Raw genomic sequence first — 24864 nt, 5'->3', positions numbered from 1 at the left:
TGAGGAGCTAGGAATTCAGGAATTGTGGCGGTTATTTCCCCCTAGCCTGAACCTCCTTGCCTCAGTGTCCCCATCAATGGAATGGAACTGACAAACAGGAAAGGGGGTTTGACTAATCCAAATTTGTGCCATTATTTTTTTCTGAAAAGCATCGGTTTGTTTTTTAGTTAGGGTATGAACTAACTGGTCACATTGTCACATTCTCTTGCATTCATATCATTACATTTTGTGCTTATTGTCCCCACTCTTTTTTGGCGGAATGTCTAAAAGAATAATGAAAAACCAAAGGATAAAATATACAGTCAAATCCCTCCCTCACCCCTTGCCAGAAATCAACCTCTCACAGTAAGAACTCCAAACCAAGCCCTTTTCTTTGTCCTTCTAGGTGTTTCTCTGTTAATCAAATAAACACAGGTAACAAGGCCAAGCCAGTGTCTCTGGTTAAATTATAGAGTTGGACATGATAAATAACACTTTCATAGTTAGATCTTCATATAACAACCACCAGGGATAGAAGTCAGGACCCTGGCCTGGAAGAGCCCATCTTTCCCAGTAGATCTGTTGGGGTGAAGCAAAGGGGACCCCAGGACTTGGAACAGGTGCTGCCTTCCTCTCTAGCTCCCGGCTGGCAGCCTTGTTCCCGTGCTATTTGGACCCAGCTGGGCATTACTCACTGCTACCATCCTTGGGCTGTCACCTGCTTTTCAGAGGTGCCTGAGTATCCCATGCTAGACTATGGGAAGCAGGGTGTGACTCCCCTTCCTCCTTGACAAAGAATCCAAGTCGGTTCCCTTTAAAAGGGGGGACGAGCTAAGCTGAGGTCTCCTAAGTGCACGCACAGTGTATAGAACTCCAAGAGATCGATAGCGGTAATGATGTCGTGGGTAGGAGTCATCTTTCCTCTGATGATGCCTGCGGTACTTCTGCTCTGATAAATAAACCGCACACCCACACAGCCCCTCTGGCCAAGCCTTCCTAGCTTGTCTGCTTTATCCTGTTCCCCTTCTTGTGTTCTATGTCTACCCGCAACTGAAATGGAGGCGGCCACACACCCCCAGGACCTGAGAAAGCCCAGGAGTAGAGTGGGACATTACCTGCAATGATGGCTGGGTTGTTCTGTCCTCCCTCTGGTCTCACCCAGGCTTCCACTGTGAACGCCTCCCTGGGAATCTCAGCCAGCACTTCTGGACGCAGCAGCAGCCGCTCCCTCTTCCCAGAGAAGTACAGTACAGGCAATCCTTCTTGAGGGTTAAAGGTCTCTGCTCCCCAGGCAGAGCCCCCTCCACCATTTTGGATGGTGCCCTCCAATGGACTGTCACTAACTCCGTGCTTGAGGGGGTTCTTAGACCAGAGCTGGAAATCAAGAGGGGCATTCTGGGGGTCTCTGGTCCTATCTTCTGCCTGCCTCTTCAGCAGTTGGCGAGGAAGCCTAGACCTGGCCTGGCCCTTCCTCTGGGTCTCTGCTGTGGGTCTTTTTTGGTACGCAAAGGTGGCGATGGTGGAGGCAGCAGCTTCTGAGCTTCCCCGAGTCTCAGGCTCACCTAGAGCTTCCTTGGATCCTCCGTTGCCAAGATAAGTGTCATCATCTCTCAGCAGCTCTGATTGCCCAATAGGACCATCCCCTACCCACAGGGCAGCGGGCGGCTCAGGCTCCCTCCTCACTCCTGCTGGGTTCTCAGTCAGGTCTCGGGGAACCACACTTAGAGCCTGTCTCTCTATGCCTGGTTGACTCCATCCTCCATACTGGGTTCGCTTCTTCCCCACAGCATAGGGCCTTGGGTAGCTTTGGGGTCGGCTTGGGTAGACCCCAAAGAGATGATGCTGAGGAGCAGTTCTGGGTCTTCGGATCTTAGTCCCCAGCCAACAGTGTTCCCCTTCCAACACCTGGTTCAGTTGTCCCCTCTGGGCCAGGAATTTTTTGCGTGTCCAGCCCAGCTCCGAGTTGGTGGTACTGAATGCCCACCCAGCCAGGACCACCAGGCTGACTCTCAGGACCTTCCAACACATTGTATCTCCCTCAGCTGGTTCCTCAGAACCAGAGGTCAGCTTCTGGGTCCCACACAAGAATGACAGGGAGAAGAGGAAAAAGACAACCAGCCGTGGATTTGAAGTCACCAGGGAAACAATTCACAAACCAAACTTTTTCAAGTAGCCCCAAAAATATGTCCCACCTGGCTACCTGTCCTGAGAATTCAGCCAGCCCCCTGTGGCTTCTGTTCCTCTGGCTGCTCTGCCAGGTTTTCTCCTGCCTTCTCCCTTGGCCTCTCTTCTTGCCTGATTTCAGTCCTTCAGAATGAAGTTAACTGTTCTTACTTTGAAATTCCTCCCAGAGACCTCAGGCTTCCTTTTCTTCCTTCAGGCACGCCTCTCCTCACTAATACTACAAGACTATGTATGACGTAAGCCAAGTTCTCTCAAAAACACAGCACCCTAGCTGCTCATTCAATAGAATCTTATTCTCAAATGTTCTCTTCTGCCTCTTCTTCCTTCCCTAGGAGTTAGGGTCTCCTTTTTGAGGCCACCATCCAAAACATATTCAACTTAAAGCAAATTGCTAGGTAAACAAAACAAAACAACAAAACTTTTAGATTGAGACACAGTTTGATGCTCGTTATCTAAAAATGCAAAAAAAAAATAATCTGGGGGCATAAAAATCTATGCTGGTACTTAACTTCCGCTCTTCAGATGTCCTCAGCCAGGTGTCCATGCAGCTTCCAGTCTGCCTGGGTAGGTGAGCACTCCCTCAGCTTGGCGCTCAGGGCTGTTGACTATTGAAGAGAGGTTTTTCTCCCCGTCCAACTTGTTGGTATGCTGCAAGTCTCTGTAAAGTTCTCCGGCGGCCAGTCTGCTGCTCTCTTGACCAAATGAGGCTGAGAACCCTTGGTTTCACCTTCTGGGAGCCTGGTGGGTCCCTGGAAAGATGCATAAAAAGAGTAATATGAACCACATATAGGTCAAGGGACCCGTTCCCTCCTGTCTCTCCTGCTCCCTTTCTCTCCCTCTCTTTGCCTGCAATTATCTTCCTGCTTTTTTTTTTCATTTAAAGACAATGATGATGTCAAAGCTAATAAGTTTGGTGCATCACTCCACCTACTCCCTGTCCCCTCCTTCCTCCTGAGTTCCCCCACCCCCACCTCTCAGAGGCACAGGGGACAGATGCTCCTCTTGGTTTCCCCAGTAAACATCTCGGGCTTTCTCTCTCAGCAGTCGCAGCCTACACAATCAATAGAAAACAATCAATACTGTTTTGGAGTGTGCCTTTCTGTGCAGCCTCTCTCTCTCCACACACACACACACACACACACACACACACACACACACACACACACTTTGAATGGACCTAGTCAATAAACACACACTAGTCTTTTGGGGACCATTCACATCTCTTTCTTTTGATTTATCACAAGCCTCATTTTTTTTTCTTATTTTACTCTATCATTTCAGATTTAAAAGGACAATACCAGAATCCACTTCCTATTGGACACTGGAGAAAAGGAGAAATCAATCACCCTGCCGTGAGAAGCATTAAATGGAAACACCATGCACTCCTAGCATAGAGGCAGTCTTTTTTTTTTCTCTCAGAAGTTTCTCAGCCTAAAGTTAGTAAAAGTCACCATATGCCGAGTGAACAAATAAACAAATGAGGTGCTCAAAATAAGTAATTTACAAAAATGAACAGCTAAACTGAGGCAGCTATTTTTTTAATTGATTTGAAATGAATGGGCAAGATAGGCGAAGTGAGCACTGTGAGTTTAACCTCTGCGTTGTTTGCCTAGGTGTGAGATGCCAGCTTTCTCACAGGGTTTCCATCCCCTACAGGAACATGCACGTGTACAGAGCACACAGACAGACACATGGACACACGCAGAGAACAGATCTGAAATCCAGACACAGGCATGCTAGCCCACAGGTAGTATAAAATAGGTACCAATAGGCACTGAATCTTTCTCTCAAGCAATAAGAAAAATCACTTACACTTTCAAAATCACTGCTTCAGCTGCTCATATCTAAATCACACAGTCCACATGCTCTGGAGTAAGACCATGGTGCTTCCTTCGTCCTGTGTCTCCTTATCTTTCTGAACTGCTTTACTCCAGCTGAGCACTGACTTAGCTGCTTTAGAGATGCAGGGTCCTGTGCACCCTGCTTCCCCATGTAGCATGGAATAGAGCCTCCAAGCAAGTCCCCAAAGAAGCTCCCAGCTCAGGCACGTGGATGTTGCTGAGCAGATACCCCTTGGTCCTCGATTGTCCCTTTTTCTAGATCACTTCCCTAGCTCCCTTCACTTTCCTGACTCAGTTTTCCCCCCTTGAAGCAGATCAAGAATAGAAATTGAGACTGGGGGCGGGGAATAAAGAAAGCCAGAAAAGCAGAGGAGAGGAGGAGGGAGGGAGGGAGCCAGGGAAGAAAAAGAGACAGAGACAGACAGAGAGAAAGGGGGACAGAGAGAGAGAGAGAGAGAGAGAGAGAGAGAGAGAGAGAGAGAAAGGATATCAGGAAAAGGTAGCTTAGCTTAAGAGGAAAAAAGATAATCAGGTAAGAAAAGGAGTCATCCCCCCCTTGCCACCCCAAGGATCCTCAGAAAAACATCTCCTACCATTCATTTCAGGAAGGGGGGTAGCACATCAGGGAAGGGTTCCGCCTGCTTGTCTCCCCCTTTGAATGTGTGGGTGATCTTGCATCCCCTATAGGACTCTCCTGGCTCTGAGCTGCTAGTAATCCATTCATAAGGTTTCAAGAGGCAACACAAAACTCAATCTTCCAGTTTAGTTTCTCTCTCCCCCCCTCCATTCCTTTGCTCACCACTCTCCTTCAGCTCTTGGCAGTCCAAAGTTTAAAAAAAAATGTTGAACCATTTCTGTGTTTTCCTCCTGTTGTAACTTTGGCTGTGACATCATAACCCTGCCCACCAACACCCCACCTCTCTCCCTTTCCATCCCCCCTCATCAGCCCTATGCCCCCAAACACTCCCCCCACCCACAAAGAAGAAGGTCTCCTGTCAGCTCCAATGTGTGAAAACACAAAGCTCCTGGAAGGTGCCCCCTCCTTCCCCTCGGTGCCCCTCCTACCTCCCCCTCCCTGCCTTACCCACCGCTCAGCCCGGCTCTCCAGGCTTTTAACAATGATCCCATCTGTTTGACATGTGCGGAAAGGTGGGCTGGATTCAAATAATCTGTCAAGTGAATCGGATCAAAAACACAGCCACCCCCTCCTCAATTCTATCACACACACTCACACAGACACTCATACCCCAAGCCGGAGCAAAAGTGTGTGAGAGAAGTCAGACTTACACAGCACCCACCCTTGATGCCAGGGAGACAGACACCAAACATGCCAAAGGAAAGCCCAAATTTATACATATATAAATTCTGTTGCTTATTTGTTTATGAAAGACACCCACACCCCAAGTCTTCAAGCCCTCTCCCTCAAACCCTGCCACTCCGCAAAGTGCACAGATTTGAAAGCTGGTAGAATCTGTTTTGAAATCTCCAACGAGAGGGTTTTTCCCCCCTTTTTTTTACTCCAAAGCACTATCTGTGGCGATCAGACTCAAGCAGGGTTGCCAGCAAATGCAGGAGGCCCCTTCTAGGGTACAGGCTTTCAAACCAGCGAAGCTACAGGGAATGAATCTAAGGACACACAGCAGGGGCTGGCTGAATTCATTTTATTTTGACGGGGTAGTTGGGGGAGGAATATCATTTCTGAAATGCCCAAGGAATGAAAAGAGAGGATATGGATTTCCTAAACAGTTCTTGCAGGAGGAGCCGTGTCTTGGTTTGCAGGTAAATCTAGAAGGCAAGAAATTGGAGCTGTCTGTATAAAGGAGGACGAGAGAGGACAGAGAGGGAGAGCAGGGAAAGAGGAAGAAAGGAAAGGGAGAGGAGCAAGGAGAAGGGATGGGGAGATGGGGAAGGAGAGAGGAGAGAAAGGATAAAAGGCAGTTGGGGGGCAGAGAAAAGAGGAGAAGAAGGGAGAGAAGAAAGCAAAGGGAAAGGGAAGGGAGGAAGGTGAGGAGGAGGGGGGACAGAAGGAGAAAGAAGTGAACTGGAAGAGGGAGGACAGGATGGTTGGAAAAGAGGAATCTGGGAGGATGAAGGACTGGGAGAGAGAAGTGGGGAACACAAGAGGGGAGGATGAAACAGGGAAGGAGGAAAGTGAGGGAGGGGTGGTGAGGACATGAAAGATGGAGACCAGAAAGGCAGTTAGATCCGTGCTGAATTAACACAAGACCCCAGAGGCAGGTGAAGAAAGACACTGGGAAATGGGGCCGGAAAAACAAAGGACACACAGTGGAGAGACTGTCTCAGGGACAGGGCACATTTTTAAAAACCAGAGTCCAACGTTGTCTCCTTAAAGAAGCTCTTCTTCGCCACTCATGCTGACAGTTTCTCCTCGCTTGCCACCACCTCAGCTTTTTTCCTTCACCTTTGTGGTCCTAGCATACCAACCCCCTCCCCCCCGGAAAATTCTAACACACACCCTCAAAACAAAACAAAACAAAAATAGGAAAGAAAAAAAGAAAAATAAACAAAACACCTTTAGGAATTTCTCACTTTGTTCTATCCACTAGGGGTTCTGGGTCCTCTTATCTAGACTAGGCTATGCGATACTTCATCTTGACACAAATTGTTTCCTTCAGATGGCAGGGGAGCTTGTGTTCACTGCCACAGTGGGGCTGGTCTCTTCCCATCAGTGCTGTCATCATTAATACTAGGAGGCTCTGAGCAGAGGGAAGAGCCGGTCTAACCTGGCATCCAGAGCATTAACAGAGAGAGAGAGAGAGAGAGAAAGAGACCCTTAATATGGTCAGTGATCCTCTTTGACTTCCTAATTCCAAAATCTGAGGGAAAGGCTCAGCTGGGAGCTGGCCAAGAAGCGTAGTAATAAAAACCTCCTAGAGCACAACCAAATGCAGCGTCTATATATAGGAGCTGGGTCTGTTTTAGCTACTTGCAGTCTAAAATGACACCCGGAAACAAACATTTCAGCAATATGTTTATTGGAATCCTCTTCAGCTGGTACTGGAAAGAGTGAGCGGCTCAGAAAGACTTCACTAGAAGGTTGAAAATTGTTGCTTTCTGCTCTTCTGACTTCGAGGCTCAGAGATGGGGGGGGGGGGGGTCTAGTGGCACTACCCTTCACAGGGCAGCAGGGGCTTCTGACGGGGTGACTTGCTAGGAGGCCCTCTTTTTCACAGATGAGGCAAAGACACACTTAGTAGCAGGGTCAAGTGTAGCACCTAGCCCCCCCCCTCCCCTGCCCTCCTCTGCTGTTGTTTTTCCTTAGTGTGTGCCCCTGTCTTTTCCTGTCTTACTGGTCGACCAGGCAAATGTTATGAAACTAGAGGGGAGAATTGAAGATTGACTTCCCCCTGCCATGTTCCATTCACCTCTAGGCAAATTTTTACAACTAGGCATTGTCTATCAGCCATACATGTTCTGTAGTTCAGAATCACACAGCATTCAGATGGGAATGCTGAGCTAGAGCTCACTCTCCTCCCTGTACCTTCCGAGCCAATGGAAGCCCCATCTTCTCGTAAAATTGTGAGGTGCCCCATATACTAAATAATCCTATTTTCCCACCACAATACAATGTCTTATGAAGTATCAGTGATGTAAATGGCTTTGTTTTGAAAATTGCCTTCAGGAAAATAGATCAAAGAACTCCACACAAAGGTTGCCTTTCCCAGCACCCTCAGGAAGTAGTATGACAGATACAGTATGCCAGGGTCTAGATCCTCCAGTGACAGTTCCTATTGGGTAAGAGCTTTAGAGAGGAATTGAGCCGTGGAACCAGTGCCTAGGGCCTGTTAGGTGATGGAGACTCCAAGAGTAATGTTGGGTCCTTCTCAGATCACCAGACAAAGGCTTTACATGGTTTATGCTGCCAATAGGCCTGCCTTTTCATCTTTATTTTACAGGTAATAGCCTAACAAAAATGATGACATTTGAAAAGTGGCTTCTCTTTCTACCTAACCACATGTGTGTGCCTTCTTTCTTCTTACCTGCTTTGTGCCCATTTTATATATTAGGACCCTGAGGATGAAAAGGTTAAGCCACAAATGTGCAGACTGCAAAAACACATCCAGGACAAATCACAACTATGCTATGCCAAGTGAAAGAAGCCAGACCCAATAGGCTATGCACACTGTAGGATTCTGGAGGGCAAGACTCAAGAGAGAGAGAAGAGGTAATGGTTGCTGGGAGCTGAGGGATAGGGAGAAAGGAATACAAAGGTTGCAGAGCAGTTGGGAGCCAAGGCCTCTTCTCTATCTTGAATGTAGTGATGAAGCTTGAGTGCATATGTTTATTAAAACTCAAAGCTCGTACACTGCAAAGGCTAATGGATCTTAGTTACACCTCAGTAATGGGGGGGGGGTGGAGCCGGTGGTAGAACCCATGTTTTCTCGACATCCTGAAGGTGGCAAAGACCAAAAGGGGGGGCATGCTTTAGCCACACTAAAGTGCCCTGCTTTGCCTCAACTTCCCCTGACATTCTGACATAGACTCTACAGGGACCCTGTGTAAGCAGACTGCTTAGAACAGATATCTGACTTACAGTCACCACTTCACCAACCCAGAGATTCAGTAAACTAAAGAACCAAATTCCAAATGAGCACCACCCAATGACTGTGGTCCTGCTCTTCCACAGAATAGCTGCCTAGCCTTGGACATGTTAATGAGCTAGGAACTATCTGTATTAAGAGATTGAAAGAAAAGACCACTAAGTCCCTATTAGCTCACACCTAAGATACTAGAATTTTTCAATCCAATATTTTTCTAAGGTTCTGTCTCCCCAGTTCTCTCTCTCTCTCTCTCTCTCTCTCTCTCTCTCTCTCTCTCTCTCTCTCTGTGTGTGTGTGTGTGTGAGAGAGAGAGAGAGAGAGAGAGAGAGAGAGAGACCAGTTCCTAAAATTATTTCAGATACCAACTAAGTTACATTAGCAGTGAGCACCTGCAGCCTTTGTTTTAGTTCTTAAAGAAAGATACATATTCAAATATAATGGCATTAAAAGACTACTATGTATAAACAGAGATAGCATGGAGAGAGTTTCAGTGATTAGCTATTTAAGATGTTCTGTGCATACATGCCATTGTTCCATATTTACCAAATCAAATATTAAAAAGAGAGTATTTGTCATTAAAATATTGAAATAAGAAAAGTTTTTTAAAGCAGTACTGTGCCTCAATTTAAATTTTTGATAAATTCACATGTAAGGTATTAACAATAATAAAAGCTAATACTTATTAAAATATATCAGGCACTGTTTGGATTTATGTGTGTATGTCAATTAATTTAATCTTCACAACACTTTTGTGAGGTAAGTGCTGCTATCTCCATTTTCAAATGAAGACTAACATCATTTTCTGAGCAAATGCTACTTGCTCAATGTAACATCATTATAGATCTACTATGAAGCCTGTATAAATTATCTCACTTAATCGATCAACTAACTGCTGAGGTACTTGTTTGGTAACTTTTCCTGGCAAGACATAAACAAATATCTACTCATCCCAGATCATCAATAGAATAAAGTACCAGTTCCATCCAGGTCCACGACGCTAAACTAAGTTTATCCTGTTTTGTTACAGTAGCATGAGTGACTCTAAAGAGGCTATACCATTCCCTCCCAAACAACCTTCTACCTTCCATAAACTCTAACACCCATCAAGATTTGTGAAGCTAGGGGCTGGAGAGAATAAAGGTTAGAATCTCAGGTGAAGCTTTGATGGCTGTCTCCCTCACATACACTTTTAAGAAGGAACGTTTAATTTGGTACTGTACCTAAATCCTAAGATATTAGTACATTTATCAAGATAAAAGTTCTCTTTTTGTTACCAGAGACTGTAGTCAGATGGTTCTCTCCTGCCTACCAGCTCCTAAATAACTGACTCGGAGGCTAAATATGAATTATAAATGCTCAGCCAGTAGCTCAGGCTTATTACTAGCTAACTCTTATGCTTAAATTAACCCATAATTCTTTTTATACTCTGCCATGTGATGGTACCTTTATTATCATGGCACATTCATTTGCTGTTCCCTTTGCATCTTGCTGGTGACCCTCTCTCTACCCTTTTCCTTCCATCATCCTTAGTTTGATCACCCTGCCTAGACTTCCTGCCTGGCTACTGACTAATCATCATTTTATTAAACCAAATCAAGCAACAAATCTTTACAATATACAAGAGGATTGTTTCACAACATTTCCCCATTATGGTCTAGTTCAAAAGGAAGGTTTTAACTTTAACATAGTAAGATAATATACAACAAAAACAGTTATCAAGTAAGAATTACAGTTACAATATCTAGTCTATTTGTATTTGACAAAATTAGATTAAAATATTATTGATCTTACCTTTGTGAATCTGAAGTTTTGTACTTAACTTATCTTTTATTACAACTAAAGAAAACCTACATCTAGTTTTAAACTCCATCAAAGACCCCAAAATGGTGAAATGTTACCTAAAAACAGGGAAATCTCACTGCCTGGACAATCACCCACAGTTCCCTTTGTAACATTGGGGCATCCAACTCTGGTCTACAGCCTAACATATCTGATAAACAGTCCTGTGAATCAGGGAATTTTAAAGGACTGTCTTATCTTGTCTTTGCAAAGTTCAACAGTTGCCTTTCTTGTATCCTCCTGGTACAGTTTGAACAGTAACCGTCAGTAATGGAGGCAATGGCAATTTCTTTGACCACGTAACTTTCTTTTTCCATAAAGAAAACAAACTCCACATGAAGTTTCTTCAATGCCTATCATCTTCTTTGAAGTAATTGGTGCTTCCAGGGGCAGATATGTCTCACTGTTAAGCAAACTTCAAGTTCTTTAAGCATTTTAAATGTCATATTCTATAGGTCTTTGAAGTGTTTGAAGATTGTTGAAGATTGCCTATCTATCTGAAATATCTCTCTCTGTATGACTTTGAAAACATACCTAATGTGTCTATAAGTTTGGTATTATAAATTCGTTTTAAAGAGAAGCAAATCACCTTTTCTTTGCTCATCTTCCTGTTGAAGAGACTGGATCCTTTCCCAGCAGACTGCAATCAGGACCTGAGGGTAGGCATACAGACCATGGGGTACTCCCCAAGCTTCCCAGAAGACTTATGGAGAGACAAAAAGCAACTATTCAGATACCAAACGGTTATCTGTTCTTCATTTCTTTTTATAACATCAGGTACAGCCTGATGAGACCTCACGTGAAAGAAACGATGGCCACATCCAAAGTGTTCCATAACTTCCTGCCCAGCATGGAACTCCTCACAATGGAACAGGCTCTAGGCAGAAAACCAGTAGACTGGAAGGCAGGAGTTCTGATATTTAAAATCTCTCATTGTGGGAAGCACTTTACCTGCTGAGTGGAAAGAAAGAGGTGGCCTGATTCTTAACCACTTCAGGTTGGAAGTGAAACAGTTGGGAACAAATAACAATATTACCTGGGCATCAAAGAGCTGGAAATGAAATTCCTTGTTGGTCACAACTTAAATACAATTCTTTTCTTGGAATAGTAGCAAAACTCGGAAACAATCAATGTCTACTATGATAGGCATCCTCTTTGTTGCCATTTCCTCAGGATGTGACTCTGGAGATGGAAAGAGAAAGGAGAGGAAGTCCTCACTGGACACAAGGTCCAATAGACTTTAGACAATTTCTCAAGTAAGTCAAAATTGAGACACACCAAAATGTTAGAAAGATTCTGGGTCCACAGGAAGTTTCCCAAAAAGGAGAAGCCCAGATAATGTTGGAAAGTAGAGCCCAATAAAAAATAATAACGTAATAAAATGCCATGTGGAAATCTGGTACTTGATAAACTACTTTAAAATATAAAAAATTAAAAATACATAAAATGAATAGAGGTTCCCTGTACTTTTAGATAAGCTGCTCTCGGAAGTCAGAGGATTAGATATTAAGTAAAAAATTCCAACATCAGGTGTGGGTTACCTTCCTATCATTGGCTATGTAGGCAGCTCTCTGAGGATCCCAGAAAAATATAGGCTACTGGCACTGCTTTGGGCCACCCACAAGAACTAGATGGCGAGAACCTATTGCAGAATATATGTTTGGACACAGAGCATCAGGCTAGACCTGGGGTGGACACATCTTCCCTGTTAGCTAGCCCTCATAGTTCTGGAAGATATAGTGATATTTTATTTATGTTTTATAAATAAAGCTTGCCTGAAGACTAAAAAGTAAAACTAAGCCACTGGAGGCCAGGCAGTGGCGTCACACACCTTTAATCCCGGGATTTAAGAGATAGAGGCAGATGGATCTCTGTGAGTTCAAGGCCTACATAAAATCCATGCAGAAACAGATCCAGGTGGTGGTGGCTCAGACCTTTAATCCCAGTACTAGGGAGTCACATGCCTTTATCCCCAGCACTAGAGAGGAATGTAAGGTAGGGTGAGACAGGAACTTGTTCTCTTTCAATCTGATCATTTCTTAGAGATAAGAGCTCTCTAATGGCTTGGCTGCTTTGCTTTCCTGATTTTCAGTTTGTACCCTGATATCTGTCTCTGGGATTTTATTATTAGTGCTACAAGAAGGAGCAATGTATGCTGCTGGGAGAAAACGATCAGCAGCAGTCTCATTCAACCATAGACCCTGATGCAACATTAATGACTGGCCAAACAAGAAATGTCCACTGGTGGAATAGTGACATAGTTGACATAAATGGAACCAGTCCCTTTCTGACTGGATTCACCATGAGAATTCACAGGAGGAAATAATCCAGGTATGATACTGTAAGCTTTACGATACTGGTTGGAAGTCAATGGCTAAGAGGTCATAGGCCATATTAGGGAAGCTTTCAGTGTTGTTTTGCTGAATGGGTGTGATGTGCCCATCAAATTTCCTACTGTATAAATATATTTATGCCTATAAATCAGTGCTGTTGTCAACTTTGGTCAGAAATTTTATTTTTTCAGTGGGTAATGGTAACTGCAGAGGTTCATGACTACTCAAACGGAGGTTCAAGGCTCAGTCGTGAACGAGACAGCAGCACCACCTATAAGGAATATTAAGAGTCAGAGGAAAATGGTATACAACACTGACTTCTGGGCATGACAGGCTCTTTGCACTCTCAAACTCACAAATTGTGATTACCCACACAAGATTGGAGACACAAGAATACTTTCATGGAGAGGGAAGGAGTTCACAAGCCCCACCTCTCCCTGATGATTTATACACAGGTAATGACTGTTAGGGAAGGAGAAACATTTTCTTTAGTGCTGTGGTCAGAGGTGACATCTGACTGTAAACAATCTTTCACTAATAGTCCTGTAAAACACTCTAATGAAACTCATTAGGTTACTCAAAAAAATTCTAAAAGACATGAAAGTAGGAAGGGTTGGAAAGAAGGAAGGGATCCGTGGGAGTAGGAGCAGAAAAAAGAGATTAACAAGTGACTATGATCCAAACACATTATCTATATGTAGGAATGTGTTATAATGAAAAGGAGAAAGGAAAAACAAAGAAAGACAGGTGTAAAATATTCAAAGAGTAGTATGGGCATTTTTCTTTGTATAATATTGATCTTTCATTTAAGGGTTAATAAAGTATCTGAACATACAATATTTAGCCCATAACCAGAAACTCTCCAAATATAGGTTGTTAGAAGTCTGTGGTGTGGATGACTAAAATACCAGGGACATTTTCATCAATGGTCTGACTTTCCAAAATGGAATATGACTCAATAAAATCCGTAAACAAATCAGAAGAGACTTTGGTTTTCATAACATGGCACCCGAGTATTTTAGAAATGTGAAAAACAAAAAAAACAAACTTTGCATGAAATTTCTATTTAAAATAGAACCGGCACCTAGGCGCAGCCATTAAAAAGAGTTTTATACCTGCACATATGTCTGGAAGGATACTCAAGATGTGTGATATGAGTACCAATCAGAGTGCAGGAAAACATTTGATGGAATGACCCATGAACTACAGGGATATACTGCATCCACAGAGACTACCAATGACCGTAACACCAAAACATCCCTTACTGCTTTCTAAAAAATCCTTAGGGGTAGTTCTCCATGGAGAACCACTCACCTAGACTAAAGTGAGATTGTCATGCATGTCTTTTTGGTTGAACCTTCATCCTTGTAAGACAGTCCGTAGACCAGTTTGAGTCACAACTCTGAAACTTCGGTACAAAGGCTACTGGTAGTTCAGTGGCAATTTGTGAAAGTGAAAATTGTGAAGCTCGCTCTTTTCCTAGACTAGTGACACACAGCATTAGTGATATATTCAACTTGCTCTTGATGTTGGGCTGTGACATTCAGAACATAATTCCAAAGATAAACAGCAAACATCCTAGAGAAGACTAAGCAGCTAAAAAGATGGAATAGGGTTATAATTTGACTATATTTTTTGCTGGTTTTGGATAGTTTGTTATGTGTTTTAGTTCCGGGGCCATTGTTGTATTTGTACTTTATGTACACTTTCTCCAAGTATGTAACCTCTGAGTTTATACTAAATCAAATCTTCAACAATGGAAAAGGTTTTTTTTGAATTGATAAACAAAAATTTTTCTTCAGTTGATCTTTAAAAAGATGATGTTAGATTGTCGTATGTTGTGAGTTCGAGGTCAGCTTGGTCTACAAGAGCTAGTTCCAGGACAGGAACCAAAAGCTACGGAGAAACCCTGTCTTGAAAATAAAAAAAAATAAAAAATAAATAAATAAATAAATAAAACTTGCAATCCTGTTGCCTCGGTCTCCCAAAAGTTGGGATTATAAGCATGGCTACTGTGTAGGCTTAGAACGGATATATTTAATGTAATTTTTTTGTTATCTCATTGTAAATAAAGAAATCTCTGTATCTGTTTTTGTGGTGTGCCCAAATCCACATTCAGAAAATAATGAGGATTCTAGTCATGCTTTCAGTGGTTTATAGTCGTAGGACTGAACTACATAAGACCAATAGTGTCTGGGCTATGTGTGTCTGGTATACCCCCAAAGATGCACAGAGAACACCTTTCTACCAAGTGGTCATCTATCTAAGTGTCATTCTTATTAAGTAGCATATCACTCCATTCCTCTGAATTTCCTCTGGATATATATTGTTCTGGATAGCTTCCATTGTCATTGGCTGTAGTCATGCTTCTAGAGCATTTTCTTAATTAGTGATTGATGGGGGAGGCTCAGGCAATTGTATGTTGTGCCATCCCTGGGCTGGTGGTACCGGAATCTATTGAAAAGGAGGCTAAGCAAGCTATGAGGAGTAAGCCAGTATGCAGCAGCCCTCTATATCCTGTGCATCAGCTCCTGGCTTCAGGCCTCTGCCCTGTTTCAAATCCTGTCCCAACTTCCTTTGATGACAAATAAGGAAGTGTTAGCAAAATAAACTCTGTCTCCCTCAATTTGCTTTTGGTCAAAGAGTTACATCACAGCAACAGTAACCCTAACTAGGACAGAAATAAGTCATACCTACCAAAACTCAAATCATGTCAGCCCCCATGCCAAGTAGGTGGTTTCATATTTTTACTGAAAAAGGTCAACTAAAAGAGTCATTGCTAACACAGGCACTGAGCAGTCCCTAAGCTAAGCAGAAAGACCTTAGAAGCCTTGCTGGTGGTAGTTGCTGCTGGATGCAGGTGTTTTTCCATATAACCCCTAATACACTCTGCTGATGGTATTTGGGTTCTCACTTCCCTTGGCCTGCGCGAATGAGTCCGCTGCCCTGAACACGTGGCTCAGATTTCAGAGAATGTGTTGAGCCTATCTTAATTACTAGCAACGGCTTGACTTCTCAACTAGGTCTGCAGTGAAGAGTTGGATCATACCATGACCTTTCTTCTCCTCCAGGAAATAAAGCACAACACAATCGAAGACAGTCTTGGTACTCACATTGCAGAAGAGTAGAGCAATGACATACAAAACGTCCCCCAGACTGCTTCATGTACATGTTTGGAAGAAAGCTATGCACACAAAAGAACCATAAAAGGTTGTTACGGCCTCTTCAAAAGTCTGAATGAAATACCACTAGATGCCGAAGACAAAGCAGCAAACACTCCACACAGTGATTGGGATTTTCCAGGCAGACCAAATAATTTTGAACAGGGTGTTGTTGTTGTTGTTCGACACTTCTCTTGTGGAAAACTGTTAAAATTAAAAACATAATTATATGTTTTTTGCTACCTTTCTTACTTCCAACCCCTTCCATGCCCTCCTTTTGTTTATTTTACTATTGTGACATACACACATACACACACACACACACACACAAATATGTGTGTGTGTATGCAAACATATAATTATAACCTGCTGAGTCTATTTAGTGCTCTGCTGAGAGCTGCCATGGGGATATACAACAGGTGACAACTGGTGCTCAACAGGCTGACCCACCAGAACTGTGATTCCCAGTTCTGGTTACTGGCAGTAGAAACTGGTTGTTTTCTCTAGGGATGAGGCCTTGTGAGATTTTCCCTTCCATGTTAATGTATCTGTTGGTTGGTATTGATCTGTTGAAGTGCCAAGGGTGTAGCTACCTTGTCATTTCTTGGAGACAGCAACAAATTTGCTCATCATCAGACTCTCTCAATCTTTCCGCCTCCCTTTCCATGGTGTTCTATGAACCTTGGTGTTGGGGTTATACCCATGGAGCTGGACACCTCTTAGGGAAATATAAGGTCCATTAAACAGCTGTTGGTCAACAAGACGTAAGTGATAATATTGAACACTTAAGGATCTCTTTCCATGCTGGTCACCGCTGTGGTTCATAGACATCACAGCTGGCTAGGAATAGTGATTACTGTCCTTCCTTGGCAGCTTGCATGACAGATTCCAGTACTGTGAGAGGGTCCTCAGGGCAGAGGCTTTCAGATCAGATTGAGCTTGAAATCCCATGTACAAAACATGAGGTGTCTTCAGCAAAATGGACTTGGCTCCAACTTCTGGGAAGCAACTAAGGTAAAGGAACTAATGGACATTGTTTTGGAGTTCTCTCGGACTCCCTGACAATAAGATTTCTAGTGAAATCTATGAGGTTTCAACAGAAAGACATATGAGGAAGGAATGCCACTTTACTCAAGCTTCAGTATGACATTTATTACAGAGTCTTCCCAGTGACCCTGAAAGCCAGCCTAGGTTAGAGACTGTTAGTATCTATGTATTCTCACAAAGTTCAGTTATAGTACCAAGAAAATATTCCCATAGGGACAAAACAGTTTTAAAGAGAAGCAAATCACCTTTTCTTTGCTCATCTTTCTGTTGAAGAGACTGGATCCTTTCCCAGCACACTGCAATCTGGATCTGAGGGCAGGCATACAGACCATGAGATACTCCCCACAGCTTCCCGGCAGACTTATAGAGAGAGAAAAAGCAACTATTTAAATACCAAATGGTTATCTGTTCTTCATTTTTTCTTCCAAAATCAAGTACAGCTGAGACCTCATGTGTAAGAAACCATGAACACATCCAAAGTATTCTATAACTTCCTGCCCAGCATGGGACTCCTGACAATGGAACAGGCCCTAGACAGAAATTCAATAGATTGGCAGGCAAGAGATCTGATATTCAGAACCTCTCATTGTTACTGGGGAAGCAGCAACATTCACTTCCTGATGCACAAACCTATCTGAAAGTTCAAAGTGTATCATCTTTAAGTGTTAAGAAAAACCCACTGACTTTCAACTAGTGTCATGAATTTTATTATGAAGTCCTCTCTTCCCAGAGATCTTCCTTGTGTATGAATGTGAGTTATTTGAGTGCATGGAACTTACTCATTCATCTTTATGTCCCTAAATCCTAATACGGAGCTTGAGCACCAAGCAGAAGCAACATAAGCTTTTATAGAACTGAAGAGACCTAGAGTCTACATGATAGAGATCAACTGTGCTACAGAACTGGCTATTGTGATCTGAGCTTCATTTAATTTTCTTAAACTCACTCTCAGCTCCATCTCACTTAATCTCAGTCCCACAATGCACTGAGCCCCACTCATGCCCTATGCTCTATACAAAGCATGGCAGATTCATATGACAGCTAAAGTGACACAGGCATAAGCCATGTAAATTCCGAAGTCTGGATGATCTCCACCTGTCTAGTAGAAAGAGCAGCCCAGCATTGGATCTGAAAGGATTTTGTGAGAAGAGTTTCCCGAAGGACAAGACAGACTTTTTCTTGACACCTGGCAAGCTTGAATTCCAGTTGCACTCGTACAGGAGTCTGGCGCCCAAGCCAAAGCATTAACATGGAAGGAAAAGGAAAAGGACTCAAAGATGTCTGAAGTTGCCTCAAGAATCTGAGGGATAATCTGTAAAGGTTATGTCCACAGTCGTAATTTTACCAAAGTTTTTAAACCTGTGAGGCCAAGCAAAAACAGGCTGTGAGACTTTTAGTACCAGAATCTCAGTTGGCCTCTCTTATGAGTCTGCCTTTCAAAGAACTGTGAATGGGCAGCTGGCAACAAGGTTTATTGGTGGCTGGAATTAGTGAAAGGTTGTCCGGTAGTGTGGTTAAGGGACTTGGGAAAGAGATACCCTGAGTGTGGATTCTGTAGAGAGTATTTGGGCCACCATGTGTGGCAAAGCACAAGGGAGGATACTGAGAAAAGCAAGATGATCCACAAGAGGAAGGGGGAGAGTCTGTAAGCTGCCTTTCACTTCTCCTCTCTAAGAGAAATAACTAGGGTTTGTTCAGAGAGAAATATACATGGCTTTGGTCTCAGAAAAAAAAAAATGTATGTTTGAACACACGCCAGGGTGTGGGAGACACATCTAGCACTGCCACTTACTGTCATTGTGACTGTGGCCCTACCTTCTTACCGTATGGATTCACACACTTTGGAAAGGATTAAATAAGATGAGTGTGTAGGATGGAGGTCACTAATTAGTTCCCAGTCACTTAGCCCCAAAATAATCACACAAAAACTGTATTAATTAAATCACTGTTTGGCCCATTAGCTCTAGCTTCTTATTGGCTAACTCTTACATATTAATTTAATCCATTTCTATTAATCTGTATATCGCCACATGGCTATGACCTACCGGCTAATGTTTTGGCATCTGTCTCTGTCAGGGATACATGGCTTCTTTCTCTCTCTCTGTCCTTTCTCCCAGCATTCAGCTTAGTTTTCACTGCCTACCTAAGTTCTGCCCTATCAACAGGCCCAAAGCAGCTTTTTTATTTATCAATGATAGTCACAGCATGCAGAGGGAAATCCCACATCGTGGGTGAGAAGCCCAGGTTCATTGTGGACACTTAGCACAACTGGTGCCATATGAATAGTGGGTTCTAGGAATCTTGCAGCTCTAAAGGATATGTGGATCAAGGAGGGGTGAGAGAAGCAGTTCTGTTACTCTGGCCTGTGTAAATAGAAGAGAGGGAGGTCAGAAATGTTGAGACCAAAAAAAGATCTGGAACACTTTGAGTCCCAAAGGTGAGATGGTGAGTATGAAGAATTGAGGCAAGTCTCTGTCAAAGCTTCAGGAGGAATGGGAAGAAAGAAGGTGGTAGAAATAAAGGAAAACAAGAAAGGGAGGAAAACAGGCATGTTGTAGAATATTACGTTAACTAGGTAAAGATGTGGTTGCTTTTGTTTATGCAGCTTCTGGTTAATCATGTAAAGATGAATTATTGTTTCACCTTGCCCACCTAAGACACCTGATTGGTCTAAAAAACCTGAAAGTCCAATAGCTAGACAGAGTCAAGGCTGGTAGGCAGAGAGAAAAAAGGAAGCCAGCCAGTCAGACTTGAAGAAAACAAGAATACAGGATGGATAGTATGTAGATGAGTTAAATGAGCCTTGGAACAGCACAGAGATTAATAAAAATGAGTTTATGATGTGGGAAGTCCTTCTGTATATGTATTGCTTTTACTGGTTAATTAATAAAGAAGCTAATTGGACCTATGGCACGGCAGAATAGAGCTAGGTAGGGAAACTAAACTGAATGCTGGGAGAAAGTAGGCAGAGTCAAAAAGACTCTATGCAATTGCCAAAAGAGACAGACACCCAATAGAAACCTTACAAGCCTCGTGGCAAAATATAAAATAATAGGAATGAGTTAACTCAAGATATAAGAGCTAATCAATAAGAAGCCTGAGCTAATAGGCCAAGCAGTGTTTTAATTAATGCAGTTTTTGTGTGATTATTTTGGGTCTGGGTGGCCAGGAAATGAACAAGGAGCCTCTGCCTACAGGTTAATTTAAGTTTTGTTTTGTTTTTGTTTTTAAATAGCAAGAGACAAGCCTAAACTAAGGTTGAGCATGCATAACTAAAAAGAAGTCTGTAGTAATAGGGGCGGCGAGGCTGCGTCCCCAGCACCCCAGCTGCCCGCACGGCTAGCTTATGCCCGAAATAACAACACACAAACTGTATTCATTTAAACACTGCTTGGCCCATTAGTATCTAGTCCTTACTGGCTAATTCTGATATCCCGATCAACCCATTGCTAATAAACTGTAGCACCGGTCTTACCAGGAAGATTCTAGTCTATGTCCATCCTGGGTCGGAGCTTCATAGCATGCGTCTGCCTGGGAGCGGGGCATGGCGTCTCTCTCAGGCGTCTGCTCCTGAGAGGAGAGCTGTCGAGACTGAGCTCACTTCCTCTTCCTCCCAGCGTTCTGTTCTGTTTACTCCTCCCACCTATCCTCTAACCAATAAAATGGGCCAAGGCAGTTCCTTTATTAGCCAATGACCTTCCTCCATCATAAGTCTCTGTGTCATGATTTGGGGTTTACAATCTGAGAAAGCCTGCTACATTTGGTGTTCCAACATGGAACCTGAATTTCAACATAGGGCTCAAGAAAACTTGAAAAAATATAAAAAATATAGCTTTTAAAAAAGGCTTTTCCATATTGAAAGCACTTGAAACACTTGTGCAGTTTGCACACTAAATAGAAACAGCAAGCTAAGTAAAAACACATGCCACAGTACAGGCACCAACTTCCTAGAGTTGGGGTAGTTGAATGAAGATTTTGTTAGATAAAGCTCCCAGTTAAACACAGCTCTCAGCCAGGCCTGCAGGCTTACAGCTTGCCTCTCAAGACTGAGGAAGGAGCAAAGCCAGTCACCAGAGCTGCAGCAGAGGGCCTAGCTACCACTTAGCAGTTTAAGGCTTGGCTCATGCATTAGAAAAGGATAGCAACACGTAGTAAAAATAGGTCCAGGTATACATACAGGTTACAATATGTGAAGGCTTAAGAAAGAAAAGAAAATGGTATAGGCAGTCATAGAAAAAAAAAAATGGTTTACAGATTAAAGGGAGTCTGGATCTTGTATGGTATTATATTGACTTTGAAGTTTTTGGATGCTGATAAGTGAATAACAGCCCCAGAGAGACATTGGATTATAAAAGAAATTGTTGAATTAAACCAGCCTAGATATATTAGGAATGACTTAACTTTAAGATAGAATTCAGAAAATGTATTACACTGGGGAAGAGGTTATACTTTTTCCACACTAAAGGAAAGGTAATGGATTTCTTTTATTTATTTATTTATTTATTTATTTATTTAAGATTTCTGTCTCTTTCCTGCCACCGCCTCCCATTTGTCTCCCCCTCCCCCAATCAAGTCCCCCTCCCTCGTCAGCCCAAAGAGCAATCAGGGTTCCCTGCCCTATGGGAAGTCCAAGGACCACTCACCTCCATCCAGGTCTAGTAAGGTGAGCATCCAAACTGCCTAGGCAAAATTATGGTAATGGATTTCTTAAAGGTTAATATAGATTAGGTCTGATTGTGGGAGACCTCCTGAAAATCATGGCTACAAACATAAAGAAATAAACCAAGAAAAACTATAAGACAGTTGATGTATAGAGTGATCCCTCTGTGTGGGAATAGTTCTAAGACTGGACTACAAATGTTATAACTACTTTCCCCAGAACTTGACCATGGTTGTAACATTTGTAGTCCAGTCTCAGAACTATTCTCACACAGAGGGATCAACTTTGGACAACAGGAAAGCAGTCTAGAGAACACAATGCCCACATTCCCAAGAGGTGAGGTAGATGGTTTTTGATCATTCAGTGGGCTATGAGAGTTTGTCATCATTTAGGGGGATATAGGAATATATGATAAAAAAACAACTATCAACCCCAAATATTTTGCATCCATATTGATTTTGGTATATATTTGGTATATATACAATTTTGGTATCAATATTGATACAAACTTAAAATTATTTTTGTTATACTGTCTATATGTTCCTACTTTTGTTTGGAGTGTTGTGCTTTTATGTAGCTCATTAAAATATGTGATGTATGACTTAGAAACATAGATTGGTAGCTAATCATCTATAATAATCAAACTTGTAGTTATATTAAGTATGATTTCAAGGTTAAATTGATATATTTTAAATAGATAGGTGATCTTCAAATGCTTCAGAGAACTAAGGAATAGAACATTTAAGATGTTTAATATTTAATGCTTTTCATAAGACATGTCTGCTCCTGGCAGCACCAATCTAAAAGGATGATGGGCATTGAAGAACCTTCATATGAAATTTGAGTATGGGCAAAAATCTGTCCTTGCCACAACTACTGACAGTAAGCTGTACAAACTGGATATGCAGCACACAAAGGAAAAAGACCATTGAACTTTGCCAAAGCAAGGCAGGAGAGTCATTCAAAATTCCTGCTTCAAAGAAAAGTCTTCTGGATATTCTGCAGGATACAAAAAAAAAGACTGCCAAACTTTGCCAAAAACAAAACAAGACAGTTATTCAAAATTCCCACTTCATAGAATATTCTGCCAGATATTCTAGTCTTGTTGGCCAAAGGTGGATGTCCCAACACTGCAGAAGAACCTTGGGTGACTGTACAGAAGTCAGATGTCTCTGTCATTTCTATAGTTTTGGAAGTGGTTGACACTGCACTTCTTGTTTATTCAGATAATATTATATCCTTCTGGAGTCTTTGATGTAATTGAATACTAGATACTTACAGTTACAGTTTTCTTTAGTTATAATAGAAAATTAGGTATAAAACTTTGGACTCACAAAGATAGGATAGATAATGGAGCATTTTCTCTGAATTTGTAAAGGTGCATTGTATTTGTTTAACAACATAAAGATGTGTTGCTGTTTCACCTTGCCCACCTAAAGCACATGATTGGTCTAATAAAAAGCTGAATGACCAATAGCTAGGCCATAGAGGGTTAGGCAGGGCCAGCAGGCAGAGAGAATAAATAGGAGGAAGAATATAAGCTTAAAAGAGAATGAGAAAGAGGAAGACACAATGGGCCAGCTAGCCAGGCAGACACCAACTAACCAGATAAGGAGGAAGCAGGAAGTGGGACATAAGAAAAAGAAAGACAAAAAGGCCCGAGATGCGGAGAAAAAGGATGAAATAAGTTATAAGTGCTACTGGGGACAAGCCTAAACTATGTGTGAGCATTCATAACTAATAATAAGTCTCCCTGCCATGATTTGGGGGCTGGTGGTCCAAAAAAGCCTACTACATAGGCAGGCATCAATCTCTGCAGAATTGTGAGACTCACAACTTAGAACTCAGACAGGCAGAAGAACTCATAGCACTTGGGGTTAGATTATACAGGCTTGAGAAGAAGAGACAAGTCAGAGGGTCTGTCTAGCCAGAGGTTAAAAGGCAGGAAGAACCAGGTCAAATTACTGGTTTACAACAAGATTGATGTCTCAAATATCACAGCATTAACAAACAAAGACAGGTCATCTAAGATAAGGCTGCTTACTCTACAAACAGGCCAGGTTCTCAAATGTACAGTGGCTAAAAGCAGCAGAGAGAACTCCTGGTTAAGCCATCTCAGGACCTGCTTCCTCTGGGAACTTGGAGAGCAATTTCTTCTACACTGAATAGTAAATGAAGTACTTATATCTTTCCAGATTAATTTTGCTTATTGATTTATTGGTGTCAGGGAAAGAACGTGCATGTATGCAAGCTTGTATGCGTGCATTGCTCACACACACACACACACACACACACACACACACTTCTTTGTCTTGTTTGCAAAATACCAAGATATGACCTCTTAAGCACTAAACAAAAACTTGATATATGGTTAAGATAAAAGGCTTTATCCAGTCAGTATACCAGTATCTGCTGTATCTAACAGACACATAGGAGCTTTTAAATAAAACAGAAGATAGAATTTATTAAGCTCCTCCTGTATTCAAGTAACTCACATGAAATATATGCCAGATAAAATGACTGAAGAGTCAGTAAAGTAGCAAGGGAAGCACTAATAAAAGATAAAAATATATGGTACTGATGACAACACGTGAGTACATTCACTTGCCCATTACCTTAGAGAGGAAACGAATGGGAGAATTAGCCAGTGGGAACCCAGTCAGTCAGTACTAGGGAGCAGAAATATTCAGAGTAAAGGAAGAATTCAATTTCAGATACAATTGGGCTTTTTTTACTCTTTTTTTATAGCTTTTATTTCACTATACATTTTTCTCTTGCTCCCCTCTCTCCCTCCTCTCTCTCCTTCTATTCTCTCCTATGACCTCCATATTCCCAGTTTACTCAGGAGATCTTGTCTTTTTCTACTTCCTATGTAGATCCATGTATGTCTCTCTTACAGCTCTCTTTGTTGTCTAGGTTCTCTGGAGTTGTGGACTATAGGCTGGTTATCCTTTGCTTTATGTCTAATATCCACTTATGAGTGATTACATACCATATTTGTCTTTCTGGATCTGTTTTACCTTACTCATTATGCTTTTTTCTAGATCCACCCATTTGCCTGCAAATTTCAAGATGTCATTATTTTTTACCGTTGAATGGTACTCCATTGCATAAATGTACCACATATCCTTTATCCATTCTTCTGTTGAGAAACACCTAAGTTATTTCCAGTTTCTGGCTATTACAAATAATGCTGCTAAGAATATAGTTGATGACATGTCCTTGTGGTATGATTGAGAATCCTTTGGGAATACACCC

At 42.3% G+C, this 24864-nt stretch overlaps 1 protein-coding gene across 1 annotated transcript in view; it reads right to left on the bottom strand.

The window, feature by feature from the left end:
• The window catches only part of Pappa2 (pappalysin 2), a 360123-nt gene that overhangs the window by 239576 nt on the left and 95683 nt on the right, over positions 1-24864 (bottom strand). The window contains exon 4 of the mRNA XM_041662449.1: positions 1095-2049. Within this exon, the coding sequence (XP_041518383.1) occupies positions 1095-2049 (955 nt within the window). The remainder of the gene's footprint in view (positions 1-1094; positions 2050-24864) is intronic.

This window comes from Microtus oregoni, unplaced genomic scaffold (genome assembly GCF_018167655.1).
Source record: "Microtus oregoni isolate MIOR12 unplaced genomic scaffold, Mior012 000013F_ref0000133, whole genome shotgun sequence".
Lineage (NCBI taxonomy): Eukaryota > Metazoa > Chordata > Mammalia > Rodentia > Cricetidae > Microtus > Microtus oregoni.
This window is presented reverse-complemented; position numbering and strand designations above follow the sequence as displayed.